Below are 17,545 nucleotides of genomic sequence, written 5' to 3'. Positions count from 1 at the left end.
CGCTCAATAAACCCCACTCCACACTCTGGCGGCGGCAGCACGATACAGGGAAACGAAACATTACAAGTGTCATCAGCAGGAATGTGCATGTGTGTCAACTGCGTGGCCATGGGGGCTGTGGGGGGCCGGGCCAAGGACTGGATCCCTGCCTCCCAGCAGGTTAAGTCCTGCATCCTTCCTTCTATTTCCCGTTTTCCTTGCTCCATTTTTCTCTCCTTTTACTTCCTTAGTTTACTTCTTCCTACCTGCTGTGAAGTGCTGCACCTGCCTCAGTGTGGTGGCTCCCAACTGTGCCCCAGAGCCCGTTCAGAGCCTTCTAAAAATACAGCCTGGGCACCCCCCTGGAGGATTCCTTAGCTGGGCAGAGCCTGGGAATTTCTTATAAATGCTTCCCTGGTGGTTCTGACAACTGGGGTTGCAATCTGCCTCCCTAACTACACCCACCCCCCGCCCGCATCTGTATGTTGAGTTCTCCACCATCCCCCTCAACCACAGAAACCCATACCACCACCTTCCTGTGACCCACTCCTCCTGGCCCAGGTGGGAGTGGGTCACAGGAACTGGAGTAAACAAATTCAATCTGCTACACAGATATTCAAATAGCATTCCTTTAACTCCCTACATCACTCTGGGTGCTGGGCACACAGACCCTGTCAGTGAAAGTGGGCTCCCTTCACCACCCCCTCCAATCACATCATTTGGGACTGCTGGTGAGGCCAATAACTAAGGTCAAGGCGGTTACGTAACATGGATGAGTCCCTCCCTGAGATGCAAGCCCCTGAAAATAATACCTTTAATTTTACTGTTACAGGATCTTGCCTCAAACCCTCCACCCTTACTTACTCTCTTTCTCTCTCCCGTGACTTCTGCAGGAGGCAGCACAATCAGACAAAAAAACAGTCCTAGACACCTGTGATTGCTGGGTCTCTGCACCAATTTGCTAAAGTGCTTCACACAAACACTCAGGCCTGTCTCCTCCAGTTTCACACTGGCCCTCCATCCCCCCTCTTCCAGCCTGAAGCTGATCCTGCCTCCGATTTATTCCCAGCCTGAGGGTAAGTAGGAGAGAGACTTCTCCCCTCCACTGACCAGCCTAGGTCTACTGATGGAATCCTCTCACCTCAGACACTCTGGGCCGCTCCAGATCTGCAGGAACAGCTCAGGGATTGGCCTTGCTGAACCCTAAGGGATGACCTGAGGGAGCTTTGGGTAGGTCTGTGCACACAGTCTAACCAGGCAGCACCTAGCTGACATGCAGAAATGGACACTTGATTTGCTGGGGAATCTCAGGCAGACCACTGGATTTCCCACTTATCAAAGAAGGATTAAAAATGCTCTCCACTCCTACCCATCACACACCAGGGCTGGGAAGATCTAATTACGGAAAGAGTGTTTGGTAAGGCATAGGCATTTCCTGTATGACGTGAATTTTCATGACCAAATTTAAAATAAAATAAGCAACTGATTAAAGCAGTGGTCCCCTTTTACTGGGATGTAGGAAAAAAAAATATTAGGACTTTTAATATCTTTTAACTTGTTCTTAATTTTTACTGTTCCATTTTATAATGTGCATATGTAGTGTGTGTGTGAATAATCTGTAATTAATTGGTAAATATATTGGGGCTCTCGGTCAAATTCTTTACTGTTATCCTATATAATAAAAGGCTAACAGGCGAATTGTCCCCTCGACTGGGAGTTTGACCGGGAGTTTGACCAGGAGTTCAACCAGGGGGCGGGGCCGGCCAGCCAACTGCCCCTGCCCTGCCCTCCCACTCCCCCCCCCACCCCCCCAGCAGTCAGCCCAATCATCCCAATTGAGGCAGGTCAGCCAGACCTCACCTGTGCACGAATTTGTGCACCAGGCCTCTAGTGGGATATAAAAACTGGAAGAAGTTGAAGAGCACTGGGCTGAGAAAGTATGAATCACCCACCCAGTGGCAGAAGCTCACACCCATCCAGGGGAGAGCTGAGGGCACCAAACCTCTAGTCGTTTCAGATGCTTTGTTTCAGTGGCTTTGTGCTTGGCTCACCAAACAGAGGGCAATGAAAATGACAAGAACCTGCACGTCCCATGGTTCCTTCATCCAACCGACGCTTCTAGAATGACGCTTCTAGAATGCCCACCGTGAGCCAAGTACAGTGCTGAGCTCTGAGAATACACAGTGCAAAGCAGACCAGGTCCTTTAAATCAAGCAGCTTACCAGCTAAGCAGGGGGAGAGATGCTAATTAAAACACTCACACTCAGGAATATATAATTACAAACTCAAGCACTTTGAAGGAAATGTCTATAAGAGTTTTCTAACAAAAGAACCAGACCTAGAGCTGAGGAGGGGTGGATGATGAAGGAGATGGTAAAGATGATTAGATGCTAAGTAGGTGATGGTGGCAGTTACAGCGTGGAATAGATTTGAAGAAATAAAAGGCAGTGAGTGAGGCCAGCAGTGGCCACTCCATGCAGGACACCTTGTTGGTCTTACTAAGGACTCTGGATTTTATCCTATGAACAATGATGTGTTTTAAGTATAGGGTAATGATTTCATCTGTTTTGTTAAGAGCATTCTGGCTGAAGCTTGAAGCATAGCTTCCAGGGGGCTGTGATGCAGGGAGATTGGCTGCAAGCAGTGGAGAATATTTTGAGTCGACAGAACTTGTGATAGCTAGAAAGAAGATCCCGTGTGTGCATGTCGGGAGGGGGAAGGGAGAGGTTACAGAGGTCATGGGCTCCTTTTGAACATACTGAATGTGGGGTGCTTTGCAGATACTCAGTGGGTCCTGAGCTTAGCCAAGAGGTCAGGGCCAGAGATATAAACTGCAGCTGTTGGTGAGGGAGGACAGGACTTTATGGGAAGAGAATACAGAACAGGACCCAGGGCCCAGGCTTAACTGAGTCCAGTGCTTCATGGCTGCAGAGAGGAGGACAAAGCCACCAGAAACGGAGGAGCAGCCCTAGCTATAGGGGAAAAAACAGAGAAAGGGAGGGGCAAGAGGGAGCGTATCTCATGAAGGTCAGGGTGTAAGTACTGATGCTGAGGAGCCACATAAGAGAAGACGGGGAAAGCTGTTTGGGAAGCAAACCAGACTGAAGAGGGTTGAGGTGTGAGGAGGGAACCGAGAAGGTGGTTATAGACAATGCAATAAGCTGCATGTAAAAGAGAAGAGATAGGTAACAGCCACAATGAGATAGAAGAACCAAGGGCGGTCTTCCACTTGTTTTAAGGTGGGAGAAACATCCCACGCTGGAGAAGCATCCCTACAAGAGTGGCTAGGTGCCCAGAACGAAGAAAGGGACCAGAGGGCAGGCAGGGATGAGACCCAAAGGACAGCTGAGCTGGGCATGGACTTGGTCTCTAGGTATTTCTTTGGAAACCAGGAGGTTTTAATTTTCTCTGTAAGGAAGGAGGATCAGCTAAGACAGTGGTCGGCAAACTGCGGCTCTTGAGCCACATGCGGCTCTTTGGCCCCTTGAGTGTGGCTCTTCCACAAAATACTACGTGCGGGCGCGCACGTACAGTGCGACTGAAACTTCGTGGCCCATGTGCAGAAGTCGGTTTTCGGCCTGGGCGAGTCTATTTTGAAGAAGTGGCGTTAGAAGTGAGGGTAAGTTCGCTGAGGTCAACCCCTCAGATTGAGGATGTTTTTAGCAAAGGCCAACTTAGGAGTACCCTAATTAAGCTAATAACAATGTACCTACCTATATATTTTAAGTTTAAAAAATTTGGCTCTCAAAAGAAATTTCAATCGTTGTACTGTTGATATTTGGCTCTGTTGACTAATGAGTTTGCCGACCACTGAGCTAGGAGGGAAAGGGTCTGAGAGGGTAGGTAAGTGGGCAGTTTGAGAAGAGCCTAAAACAGCTGCTTGAGGGCAGTGACAAAAGGAGTTGCCAGGAGAGTGGCAAGTCGTGACATTCTCCTCAGCAGAAACAACTTGACAATCCAATGCCGGGCTGAGCCACGATGTTTAGATGGGATAGTGATCCTCACATTCAGAAGCAACACATTTACTGCAGAATTGCTTGTGGGGAAAAATAACTTCTGGCAAGTTTGAGTCTATAGCAGGGGTCCTCAAACTTTTTAAACAGGGGGCCAGTTCACTGTCCCTCAGACCGTTGGAGGGCCGGACTATAGTTTAAAAAAAAAACTATGAACAAATTCCTATGCACACTGCACATATCTTATTTTGAAGTAAAAAAAAAAAAAAAGAGGGAACAAATATAATATTTGTATTTGCATGTGGCCTGCGGGCCGTAGTTTGAGGACCCCGGTCTATAGCTTCTAACCTCTTTTCCCATTGAAACAAACATTACTTTTTTATATATATAACGTGTCTGTTGATAATGTAAGGTTTATTTTTAAGTGGGTGACAACTGTGGTATTCTAGCGGAACAAACCATAACAACAACATATAACACTTACTGAGCGCTTACTGTGTGCCAGGCTGTGGTAGGTACTGTCACATCGTCATTTTACACAGACAAGAAGGGAAGGTGGGGCGAGGGGGCTTGCCCAAGTACCACAGCTGGGAGGGGTGGGGGGACAGGAGGAACGCCCAGGCAGTCTGGGTGGGAGTAGCAGCCGAGTGAATCTTCTGTTGACAACCTTTCTCCTCCACACCGGCCAATAAATGTGGGAGCCCCCAGGCAGCCTGCACGGTGTGCCTACACCAGAGGATGGAGGGAGTGGGTGACGAGGGTAGAGAGAAGGGAGTGGAGGAACATGCTTGGCTTAGGGTCACTGACACAACCAGGAACACAGGAAGGCATCCATCCAGAGTAGGAATTTAGGGTAATGATTCTTTAATGCCATGAAAAAGTGTTGGTTAGGAAAGAGCTAGAAGAAAGGAGAGCAGGTTGAGAAAATGGTACTCTGAGATACACTGGCTTAACAACGCAGAAATCACTGACCCTCGGGAGACAGGTTTCACAATGCTACAAACGGCATTCCCTCATTCCCCCAAATCAAACCACAAAATATGTGAGTGTGAAGGAACCTTAATGTTCATATTTTACATGTCTTTCAAACACGAACAATTAATGAAACCAACATATGGGTCAAAGTCAGCACACTTGTTTTAATGAAAAGTGTTTTACACGCAGTAAGGGAGCTCACTGTCAAGTTTTTCAAATGACATGCATGTATCTACACCAGTGGTTCTCAGCCTTCCTAATGCCGCGACCCTTTCATACAGTTCCTCATGTTGTGGTGACCCCCAACCATAAAATTATTTTCATTGCTACTTCACACCTGTAATTTTGCTACTGTTATGAATCCTAATGTAAATATCTGATATGCAGGATGTATTTTCATTGTTATAAATTGAACATAATTAAAGCATAGTGATTAATCACAAAAACAATACGTAATTATATATGTGTTTTCCGATGGTCTTAGGCAACCCCTGTGAAAGGGTCGTTCGACCCCCAAAGGGGTCGCAACCCACAGGTTGAGAACTGCTGATCTACACACTGGGCAGTGGTATTAAACATTTCTTACTGTTCGGATCAAAAAGTTTGAAAGCTGCCCTAACCGGTTTGGCTCAGTGGATAGAGCGTCGGCCTGTGGACTGAAAGGTCCTGGGTTCGATTCCGGCCAAGGGCATGTACCTTGGTTGCGGGCACATCCCCAGTAGGAGGTGTGCAAGAGGCAGCTGATCAATGTTTCTAACTCTCTATCCCTCTCTGTAAAAAATCAATAAAATATATTTAAAAAAAAAAAAGTTTGAAAGCCACTAATCTAATTAGGAGTGAAGCAAATAGAGGCCCAAAGCAGCTGAACAATATGCCTGATTTAGTTAACAGCAAAGCTGAGAACAGCATTCAAGTTTCTAAGAGTTCTCTGGTAATTTCCTCACCATACTGGAATCTCCAAATGCAAACAACTCTGGGAAAGAGAGCCCTGACTTTAATCCAAATTAGAGTAAAAGATAATAAGTAAGCTGATCTTTTAGATCTGCTGCCTGGAGCAAGTTTGGGTAAAGGAGAAGATAGACAAGTATATCAGGGCAGCACTAGAGCCAAAACAAAATAAATTTGAGTGAAAACGTGGGGGTTGCAGGGTGTGGCCCAGTAGGCACAGGACAGGGGCTGGTGTGGTAGAGCAAAGAGGTTTTATCTTGTTTACAGACTTTGCATTAACCAATCTCATCGGACAACTAGTTCTATACAAGGAAGGTGCTTCCGTGTCTGGACAGGTGGCCCTGGGTGCTTTGTGGATCCTTTTCAACAAATTTTACTAAATGAGAAGTTCTGAACAACAGATGCCTTCGAAATTCTCCATCCCTGCCAGACTCCATCTCTTTAATGAAAACATCATTGTTGGGCATTTATCATTTGTCATAAAATTACATTTCAATGTAACGTTAAGATTCAGAGTCAGGTCCATGTTTCCCTACTTGTGGCAGGAAGGCAGTGGTGACAGGGACCCGTGAGGGGTACTTTATAGGAGACCAGAGAACTAGCCACAGCAGGGGATGGGCAGGTCACAATGGGGGGACACGGCAGCAAACATCTGTAAGGGAGTGCCCCCTCTGGACACCAGTGTAACGAGTCTCCTCTTTACCAAGGCAGAATTCAGGCCAAACAACTGGGCCAAGTTCATTCTGCCAGGGCTCACCAGCACTCAGCAGCAAGTTCTCCTTCCTAAGTGACTGCACCAAGGTAGAGGGGGCAGGCAAAAGGAGACATCTGATGAGAATCCTACACTCTCTCCATAACAGATCACTAAAAGCCCTAAGTTTTCTATGTCAATGTGGTATGACTGATTTGGACCTAACCTCTGGGATGGTCCAAGCTCAACCTGGTACCTGTGTTTCCTGTAAGAAGGATTGTGTAAGTCTAGATAGAGTAAGTCACCGGAGAGGCTGGTGATGCAGCAGCAGCTAAGGCAGGGAACTGAGTCTGTGGTTTGCTATCCTCATTCTCTTGGATTTAGCATCTCCTCCCCCAGGCCTGGCCAACCTCACATCCATTCCCTTCGTTCAGTGGCTCAGGCACACGAGGCTAGAGGTAGAAAGAAGGGCTTGGAAGCTCAAAGCCACTTTTCAGCTGGTTCGTTCTCCAGGAAACATGCATGGAGTAAGAGCAGCATGCCCAAACCAGAGATTCCAAGGTTATCTGTGGTTTTCAATGATCTGTGCTCTGAGGGTCTGATGTCAGCCACTGGGTGCACAGCTGTGGCACCTTACCAGGCCTCAAAGCTCAAACCGTTGCAGTTCAAGGCTCCTACCCTCTAGCTCTAAGAAGACATCTAAAAAGTAACCATGTAACTACAAGATAGGCAAAAGCCTCCTGAAATATTCTGAATATGCAAGATAAAGAATTTTAGCTGGTTACACAGGACCTCTGGATAGAAGCGGTGTTCAATTTTAAGCGGGCAACAAGGAGAATTTCTCTTCTAATGCAGGTTCTTGGATTGAGACTGATTTCCACTAGGTGTCAACTAGTTAAAGGGCATACATACAAGGATTTGGAGAGCCCCCAAAGCACCAACCAAATGAATGGCTTAATAAAAAAAATTTTTAATTTAAAAACCCAGATCTCAGGGTCCCTCCCCCTACTCTACTAAACCAAGAGCTTACCAAACTTTTTCTGTAAAGGACCAAATAGTAAACTTTACCGAAAGGCAAAACTGACAGTACTACACAGGCACTTTTATAATGAGAGAAAACAAGTTTCCACAATTCTCTTTTTTATTAGTTTTTTCTTTTTTTTAATCCTCACGTGATGCTCAGGCTGGTCTGGCTCAGTGGATAGAGCGCCGGCCTGCGGACTGAAGGGTCCAGGGTTCAATTCCTGTCAAAGGCACATGCCAAGGTTGTGGGCTCGATCCCCAGTAGGGGACCTAAAGGAGGCAGCCAATCAATGATTCTTTCTCATCATTGATGTTTCTCTCTCTCCCCCTCTCCCGTCCTCTCTGAAATCAATAAAAATATATTAAAATATAAATAAATAAATCCTCATGTGAGGATATTTTTGCCATTGATTTTTAGAGAGAGAGAGTAGAAGGGAAGGAGGATGGGGAGAAAGAGAAACATCAATGTGAGACACATCGACTGGTTGCCTCCCTGCACACCTGGACTGCCCTAGATTCAGAATTGAACCCGCAACCCTTTGGCCTGATGCTCTAACCACTGAGCAACCGGTCAGGGCCACAATTCCTTTATTGATAAAATTAAAAATATGTGAGTATAATTTTTGTAATAAAGGTCTAACACAGAATTCTTTTGTGCGGGGGAAATAACATTTTACTTAATTGGGATTCAAAGGTAAATGTTCCATATCATCAAATAGTGTATAATGTTTATATGTACAATTATTCTTAGCTCATGGGCTGTACCAAAACAGGTTCCCCACATGATTCTGGTGATGGGCCATCATCAACAGACTATAATTTGCAAAGTCCTTACTGTCCATCTCTGGTTTTACAAGGAGAGGAGAACCCAACTCTGCTACTCACCTGCTATCTAACTGTTCCACCCTCTCTCCCACCCTCAATGATTCACTTTCACAACAGGGAGAACAGGATGTCACAATTCTTGGCCTACCCTGAAGGAGTTTTTGAGAGGACTGAAATGATCCATGCGGTATTATTAGCATATTAGTCCTAAACACCAAGGGCATGCCAATTCTGTTCAGTTTTTGGCTATAGACGGAGAGTAATGAAAATGTGTAACATACAAGATCCCATAGAAACCAGTGCCTAACGGTGGCTCCTGCATGTTTTTTCATTACCCCAAATGCACCCCCCCCCAATACCTAAAAAGCCAGATTTGCTTCAAATCTAATGAGGTGACATGCTAAACCAAACTCAGAAAGTGTATGGCTTCCCCCTTAAAATGACAACCCAGGGTGTGGGTGGGGTGGTGAAGGAGGCCTAATATATGGTGACAGAAGATGTTTTGACTTTGGGTAGTGGGCACAGTGCAATGTACAGATCTTGTTAACATAAAATCCACACCTGAAACCTATATGACCCTATTAACCAATGTCCCCAATAAATTTAAGTAAAAAAAAAAAAGATAATCCGCAGAACTTCTGGTCCTGACCAACTCTCCCAACATCTTCAATCAGGAGGCCCTCCAGTCTTCGTACGGTCAACACAGGAAACTCACTTGCCATTAAGGTGAGTAAGTTTGAAACAAAAAAGCTCTTCCTTAAGGTATTTTACAAAAAAGGGTGCTTCAGGAGGGGCAGCGGAGAGTAGAGACTGAGGACAGACTGGTTGTGATAGCCTGTGTTCAATTTCCTCATGCGTAACACAAGAATAATAAGAGTATCTTCTACCTCATAGTGCTGTTGTGGGGACTACATTAACGGATAGGCACAATCCACTAAGAGCTGTGCCAGGCACAGCATGGGTACAATGTAAAGCATTAGCTATTATTGTTATTCTAATCTGAAGAGGGGTTCAGAGTTGTGCCCCATTGCATTCCATATCTCTCAGAGAACAAGGCTATCATAGACTGAACACCTGAGGGCCAGATCAAGCCAGTTTTGTCGCTTACTCACTAACTAGGATTATTACTTCCGTTTTCCAGGTAAGGAAACCAAAGTTCAGAAAGGTAGGTTAGGTTGATCTGCTCAGCTCACAGGGGCAGGTTAACTTACCTTACCTCTTTTGTTGGGGGGCCGGGGGGGCGGCGGGCAGGGGCGGGGCAGGATTCAAACCCAGATCTGTGTGGTTCCAGAACCAAGATTTACTGTGGACCCAGCACCCAAACTTAAAATTACCATCATCAGCAGCAATTCAGTAACAAAACATAACTAACCATGACTATCCCGAGCTCAGTGTTCAATTTTCAGCCTGTGGATTCCGCGTTGGCTTGCATAAACTGGAATTAACACCAGCCTACTTGAACCCAATTAAGCAGTAAGTCAGACTGGAAAACATCAGGCGATGTATTCCAAAGGTCAAAGTTAAACCTGGCTTACTGGGCAGCCTTTGCTGGGCGCTGCCATGAAAGCTAGTCTCTATGCAGACACCAGTTTAACCAGAGAGGTGTATAATCAGCATCCTATCGGCTTTAAAAAGTCCCGGAGAGATGCCACCTACAGGACACCTTGTCTAGCTGGCTCTGCAGTCAATAGCCAGAGAAGGGGAGTCTGCAAGAAAGACATCACTTACTTTTTAAAAAGCAAACCTATTCCCTTCTTTTATCCGTTTGCAGTTACATTTAGTACTGTAGCTGCCTTCCCCTGGGTAAAAAATAAATGTAGGCCGGGAGGGGGGCTCCCCTATCAACCTGCAGGGCGCTGCAACACCCACCTGATAACGCGGAGCAAGACCTACCTTCCCCGGAGAGCCCAGCCTCCAGGGCGTTTCCCCCGCGCCGCGTCCCTCCCGAGGAAGCAGCGGCGGTCCTGGCTTCAGTCGGGGCGCTAGAGTTGCGCGCGCATCCCCTCCCCAAAAAGAACCCCCCCGGTTCAGTTTCTCCCCCGCCCCCTCCTATCAATTCCGAGGAAAGAACAAACACCAGGGTGATAGGTTCGTCCTCAGGACCACATTTAACTACGTCTAAAACGACTGCAGGAGGGGGGTTGAGCAGCGCCGTGGGGGGCAGGGGGCACTAGAAGGAAGGAGCTAGCGATCGTGACGCTCCAGCAGAGCCTCAGGCGGGTGGCACGGGGAGGGGACACCCATCGGGTCCCATAGCGCATCTGAGGGTGCTGGGGCCACCTCCCCAAGCTGCCTCCACGTCCAGGCCCGTCGGGGTGATGGCGCAAGGCTCCCCTCCCCCCCCCCCCCCCCGCAGCGACAACAGCCGCGGTGACAAAATGGCAGCCTGGCGCCCGGCAGTCGTGCCACAAGCGAACAGGGCCCTGGCGGCCGCCCCTGCCCCCTAATAATGCCTCGTCGCCCTTGGGGCTCGGCCTCGGGCGGGTCTGGCCGTTAAAAAAATAATAAAACACCTCGAGCTCCAAACCAGCTCCGGACGCCCAAAGGCCCGCCCCGGGGACCAACCGCAGGCGCCCGCGCCCCGGCCCGCCAGCACCAGGCCCAGCGCCCTCCCGCTGGAGCCGCGGGGAGCCCGGCGCCCGCATTCGGGGCCCGCGCTCCGCCGCCGCGCGGTGGGGGAGGGGCGGGGCGGGCCGCGCGAGACCGGGAAACATGGCTGCTCATCCTATTCCAGCGGCGCGGCGCGGCCACCAGCCCCCGGATCGGAGTTGGGAGAGGCTCGCCAGGTGGGTGTGTGGGGGCCCTGGGGGGCGGCGCGGCGGGCAGGGGCGCAGGGGGCGCTCTCCGGAAGCTATTTGTCTTAAGAACGTTAAAAAAAATAGTTCCTCCTCCCCCACCTCTTTTGTCCCTCATTAGCGAGCTTTCTCCCCTCCTCCCCAAACGCGCAGAAAGTGCCCCCTCCACTCCCCGAGCCCCACCCGGCCTCGAGGCGCGGGGCAGGCGCGTGGGCAGAGCGCCTGGGCGGCGAGGGGGCGAAGCGTGAGAAATCGCTCCCTGCTCGGTGCGCTCCCCTCCCCCCGCACACACTCGGAAGTTTAAAGAGCCGGTTCGACCCGCTTTCGAGCTCGCTCCCAGGTGGCCGGCAGGGTGGACGGGTGGGCCGGGCGATCCGCGCCCCCACTCGCCGCCACCCGCGGAGACCCAGGCCCCCTGCTCGGCGCCCTTCCCCCTCCGCACGGGGGGCTTCCGGAAAGTACGCGGGAAGACCGCGGCTCGGGCCCCCTCCCCCATCACCACACCCAGCCCCCAAACCCTCCGGCTTGGGGTTCAGCCGGGAGGGAACCGACCAGAGAAAGGCAAGCCGCCGGCAAATTGTTCCAGGCAACTCCTGCCTTCTCCGCCGGGCACCCCTCCCCGCCCTGCGCGCCATCAGGCTCCGCACGTCTACACTCCACAGCTGCGTTATGATGGGGGGCGGGGGGGGGGGGGGGAGGCACAAAAAGGATCTTGTTTTCAAAAGTCTCACTCAGGTTTGGGGGAGGAACTAGAGCAAAGAGGAAGCGAGGCCTGTCTTCGCCGGGGTTCGGGGTTTAATCAGCTGGAGGGGCGACAGGTCAGCACACAGTGCTCCGCCAACTCGGGAACCCTGGCCACCGGGGCTGGAGCGCCGACCCTGCGCCCGCGCTCTCCTGGTCCCCAAAGGCCACTAGGAGTCAGCCAGCGTCTCTGCCTCAGCCCCGGGTTCTCTAACGCGGAGCCGCCAACTCGCATAAAACAGCGCTTGAAAGCGAGAGGGAGCCAGGAAAACAAAACAAAAACAAAAAACGAGCTTTCGCGTAACCCACCCTGGCCTCCCACTTCCTCAGCGGCGAGCTCTCGCCGAGGCTCCCAGTTCCCTGCCGTGTAAGTTTCCTCCGGCCCTGCTCCCGCCGCTGCCCAATCAATAGCGGCGACGGGCAGGCAAACTCCCTCCCGGAGCTGCGTGTTCGCGGTGCCCGCATCAATCTGGACCCAGCCAATGCCCACCACGGCACCAGCTCCGGGCAGCCCGAGTCCTGACAAAGTTTCCCATGCCTATTTACTGGCCGGGCACCGAATGGCTGCCGAGGAGCCCCCTCTGGAGAAAGACCGGCCAGGGGTCGCCAGGGTTCGAGGCTGGCGTCCGGAGGGAGCGGGGGCGAGGGGGGACCGGGACGTAGCCTTGGGGTAACTTGCAATAGCGATCGCTCGGGGTGGGGAGGCGCGGGGATTATCTGTGCCTTTGCACGTTCGGAAATCCCTCCCCCTCTTCTTCCCATTTATCCTCCGCTCCGAAGGAAAGAAATATCAGCATCTGGCCCGAAGGTGGGGTGGAAAGAGTGAGGGAGAAAGAGGAGAAGAGGAAGAGGCAGAGAAAGGGAGGGAGGGAGAGAAAGGGCGCGTTCACGAACACTACAAAGTTACAAATATGGCTCCCCCGTCTCTCGCCTCATCACTGCAAAGAAATGAAGACGCACTTTAAACTCGAGCCATTCCCAACTCCACCGCAGCCCCCTCCCCACGCGCTCTCCCCGGGGGCCCCGGTCCACATTTATCAGAAACTAAACCGGACTCGCGAAGCCCAAAACTTATTGTGTGTGCGCGAGCGAGAGTGAAAGGGAGGGGTGAGGTGCGGGAGGGGGTGGTGGACGGGGGGGGGGTTTTCATTTATAAAATATAAACCCCCCTTTTTGTTGTTAAATCCGGGAGGCAGCCCCTCTCCTCCTCCTCCTCCTCCTCCTCCTCCTCCTCCCTCGTTAATCTTTTTCCCCAGACGGAGTCATGGGAGCAAGGAGCTAGAGGGTCATTTTGCCTCGTTTTCTCCGACCCAAACGCGTGCGCCCGCTGGCCCCCGATGGGTGCACACTCGCACGCACACTCTCGCACCCACACTCGCACACGCGGGAGCACACGCACAGGTAGTCACACACCAAGGGCAGCGGCGGCGGCGGCAGCCGGAACATGCTCTGATGGTATTGCAACCCCCCAACCTTGCAATTCATTTGCAGTCCGACCCCCAAACCCACACCTCCCGGGCTCCCCCCCTCAATAAAAGTGCCTCACCCCCCCGCCCCCAACGCACACACACATACACAAAGTAGGAGAATGGACCGACAGAGATATTTTTGGCAAATGCTCACATCAGAGGGCGTCCTGTTCCGCAGCTCTAAATGAATCCGTTTGTCCATCTCCATCTCTCGCGCTCTCTCTCTGCAGAGGCTCCCGCGCCGGCGGAATTCAATCAATAAACCCCGAACCCACGGCCGCGCGTTTTAGGACTTTGAAGGCTCAACCAGCTCCGCTCGGTTCTCGAGCCCCCAGCACCCGCGTCGCACACAAACCTGATCGCTGTGGAGGCGGGATCTGCGGTCGCGCGAATGAGCGGCAGGAGCTGCAGCCAATCGCCGCCGAGGATCTCTGGGCAACAGCCAGTGGCGGCAGCAGCGGCGGGGGAAGGGACCAATGGGCGGGCTGCGCAGCCGGCCAGGGAGGCTCAGCCATTTGGTTGTGGTGCCGGAGACGGACCCCTTTAGATTTCTGGGCGGCTGAGGAGCGCGGCCGCTGCTCCGTGGCTGAGCGAGCGGGGTGGGAGGAATGGCGGGGGAAGGGAAGGTGACTACCTCGAGAGCCGAGCCGCCCGGCCTCGCCAGCCCGCCGCCGCCTCAGCGTTTGGCCGGGGGCGGGGCCGCAGGTGCGTTATTCCAGGGGGAGGGGCGCGGCCGGAGGGGTCGGGTAGGGGTCCTCGCGGGGCCCGGGCCTCGCAGGGCCGCCCTAGGCCTGCGCGCGCCACCCCAGGGGGTTGCGGAAGGAGGCGGTTGGCGCGAGGTTTGGGAGTCGCGGGCTGCTGGGCAGGCGGGAGGATAAAAGGCCTGGGAAGAGGGGGAGGGATCAAGGGTGCAGTGAGGGGTGTGTGGGAGGGGGGCGGCTGGTCATTTTTTGGGTCCGGCGGGCGGAGCTGGTGGAACTTGGCTGCTGCCCCCCTTCTCCGAGGGCTCCCATCCCCGGCTCACCGCCCGCGCGCCCCTTCTCCACTCTCGTCCTAGTCCAGCCGCGGCCATCGCCGCCCCTCGAATAAATAAGTAAATAAAACCAAGTCCGTCCACCTTTGGATGACGAACCTCGTGGTCTCGACCCTTTCCACGGAGGGGCCTTTCAAATCGCTGTCATGTCAGGTCAGCTTGGGAGGAGTGGTCACCAAAAAGGCACCCAGGATCTTGTTTAGTCAATGAATGGAGACCGTGGCTTAAGAATTGTGTATGTATGGGATATTAAGAAGTGGGGAAGGAAGGTGCTAATAACTTCTGCTTTTCGGGACCAAACCTAATTTATGGGCTTTATAGACCCAATGAAAGAAAACGGCGCACCGTTTGGTCTAATCGTCCAGCGGAGTCATATGGTTCACCCCGGCTGCCGAAGAGGCTCTGTTGGGAGCACTTCATCAGGCCTCTGCGCTTGCTTGCTTTCCGTTTTCCGAATCACAACCGTTGTAAGAGACCTGAAAGCCTTAATGCCCGCTGGGCTCCCAACTTCTGTGTGCAGGCCTACGGTCTTGGCTGCCTGTGGTGGTTAATAAATCGTGGGGTTGCTACCAACAAGGAAAGATACACCTTGATCCTTCCATACAACTGTTTTTAAGTGCTTTCATTTCTACACGCCTAGACTCTCACCATACACTGTAAGGTCGTTTTTTTCTGTTTGGATACATGTGTTTCTTTTTCAGGGACGTGGGTTCAAGGGACAGATAAGTCAGTATGTATGTTGCAAATGTGAAATGTCCTTACATAACACCAATGCAGTTTCATTCTTGGGCATATAAAGTTTAGAGGAGGAAATAAAAAGTGACAGAAGGTAAATAAAACACATACAGAATGCCTGCACTGGGGAAGAAACTTGTAGTCACTAATATTGCAACCTGATGGGTTACAAAAGCAAAGTCCTGCAGCTAAGCATTTTGCTCAGTAAATTCTTTCAGATAAGATAATGAAATTTGAAAAGTGATCATGTTCTTTGAGTAGCTTGGAAATGAGGAATACAAAATTGAATGTCATTGTGTTATATGGGAATAAACAGTATAGAATTTATTTGACTTGACTTAGCTGACATGTCTTCCTCAGTGTTGTTAATCTTATTGAAGTCAATTTGTGTATTTTGAATTTATTCTTTTTAAAATTGTACTAGCTCCGTTATAAAATGTTCTGGGACCCCAAATTACCTGTGTGCCAGAGTCCGTTCTTCCTGAGTATGGTATGTAAGGTTGCTCCAAAGCAGAGCTCTTCATCAGAAGCACATTAAGTCATTATGTTGTGTAAAATCTAAGTAACATAGGAGTCCTGAAGCTTATGTTCTCTGATGGTAAATGCTTCAATTTAGATATTTAACCCCAATTAAGTCCACATTTATAGCAATGTGATATGGGACAGTGCCTTTCCAGAGGAGTGAGTGATCCCTTACAAGCCAACCAATCAAATGCAGCGATGTTCCTCATCCAGCTCTGCTAAAAAGAAGCAAATAGTCACTTTATTGTACAAACTAAAGAGGACGGTGTGGAAGCTCAAACGCCATTAAAAAAGTGGACAGATACAAATTAAAATTAGGATTGAAAAAAATGGCTTTATCACTAAGTGACAATATTAAATTTAACAGTTATTTTTGAAATATATTTGTATTGATTTCAGAGAGGGCTAGAGAGGGAGAAATATCAATGATGAGAGAGAATCACTGATTGGCTGCTACTCTGCAGCCTTCTACTGGGGATCGAGCCTGCAGCCGTGCCCGTGACCAGAATCAAACCTGGGACCCTTCAGTCTGCAGGCCGTCGCTCTATCCACTGAGCCAAACCGGCTAGGGCTACATTTAACAGTTATTTTTTAAAATCACCTTACCCTTACACGTTTTTATAACAGCTTTTGTATTGGTGTTAGAAAACTGAAATAAGGCTTCGCCAGACATCAATCATTAGATATTGTAATGTCTAAAACGTATATATAACCAATTGAATACTTAACATCCCATCTTTCCAACATACTCTGGGAGAAAAGATTCCTCTCATTTTTACAAATAGATATATTTGTAGCTTATTTAAAAGGAAATTTTAATGATTTTGATTTTTTATTATCAAAAGGAAATAGTAATATAGCTCAGCTAACACTCAGCCATTTGCCCCGCAGTACTTGACCAACATAAAAACAAAAAGCCCTGCTCTTATATTCCTTATTTTACAGAGTTGTTTCTTGAATTACATTCAATTGCATGTTATAGCCATAAGTCATTGCTCTGAATGGCCCTGCGTATCGCACATCAGACATCAGAAGATGGAGTAAGAAAAGAAGCCCCCATCAAGAAGTCTTGGCTACATTTGTTGTTTTTTAATCCTTACCGGAGGATATATTTTCCATTGATATTTTAGAGAGAGTGGAAAGGACAGGGAGTAACACAGAAACACTGATGTGAGAGAGACACATCAATTTGTTGCCTCCCGCATGCCACCCACCAGGACCCGGAGCTGCCCTTGACTAGAATTGAACTCGGGACCCTTCAGTCTGCAGGCTGACGCGCTATCCACTGAGCAAACCTGCCAGGGCATGGCTACATTTTGATTCGGAGTGAGAGCAGGATGAGTTCCTGCTGAGATGATTCTACAGTGGGAGTGAGGTGAAGGTGAAGAGTCTGGAACTGGATTTGATTGGCACTGCCAGTAATAAATGAGCTACAATTCCAAGGTTTGAGCCCCTATGGAGAAAGATGGACTTCAAGTTCAGAAAGATACCATCCTGTCTTCCAGAATATTTCCCATCAAGAGCCATCCCAAACAAATGAGCAGCCTATCTTATTCTCTAGGACAGGGGTCCTCAAACTACGCCCTGCGGGCCACATGCAAATACAAATATTGTATTTGTTCCCGTTTTGTTTTTTTACTTCAAAATAAGATATGTGCAGTGTGCATAGGAATTTGTTCATAGTGTTTTTTTTAAACTATAGTTCGGCCCTCCAACGGCCTGAGGGACAGTGAACTGGCCCCCTGTTTAAAAAGTTTGAGGACCCCTGCTCTAGGAGGTATGAGCAATGCATATCCTTAACCTCTGGATACCTACTGTTAGAAAGTATTGTTTTATAAATCACCCACTATTTGATC

General features: G+C 49.8%; 1 protein-coding gene and 1 long non-coding RNA gene across 2 annotated transcripts in view; one reads left to right on the top strand and one right to left on the bottom strand.

The window, feature by feature from the left end:
- Positions 1 to 13,692, bottom strand: part of ANP32A (acidic nuclear phosphoprotein 32 family member A) — a 41,694-nt gene extending 28,002 nt beyond the window's left edge. Inside the window, exon 1 of the mRNA XM_059697083.1 lies at positions 13,554 to 13,692. Within this exon, the coding sequence (XP_059553066.1) occupies positions 13,554 to 13,607 (54 nt within the window). The 5' untranslated portion in view covers positions 13,608 to 13,692. The remainder of the gene's footprint in view (positions 1 to 13,553) is intronic.
- On the top strand, positions 11,044 to 15,624 carry LOC132235158 (uncharacterized). Its single transcript, XR_009452989.1, has 2 exons — positions 11,044 to 11,180; positions 13,630 to 15,624. It is a non-coding gene; the product is annotated as an uncharacterized LOC132235158 (long non-coding RNA).
- The last annotated feature ends 1,921 nt before the right edge of the window (positions 15,625 to 17,545 follow it).

Source organism: Myotis daubentonii, chromosome 1 (genome assembly GCF_963259705.1).
Source record: "Myotis daubentonii chromosome 1, mMyoDau2.1, whole genome shotgun sequence".
NCBI classification, from domain to species: Eukaryota; Metazoa; Chordata; class Mammalia; order Chiroptera; family Vespertilionidae; genus Myotis; species Myotis daubentonii.
The sequence above is the reverse complement of the archived record's forward strand: the minus strand, read 5'-3'. Positions and strand labels throughout refer to the sequence as shown.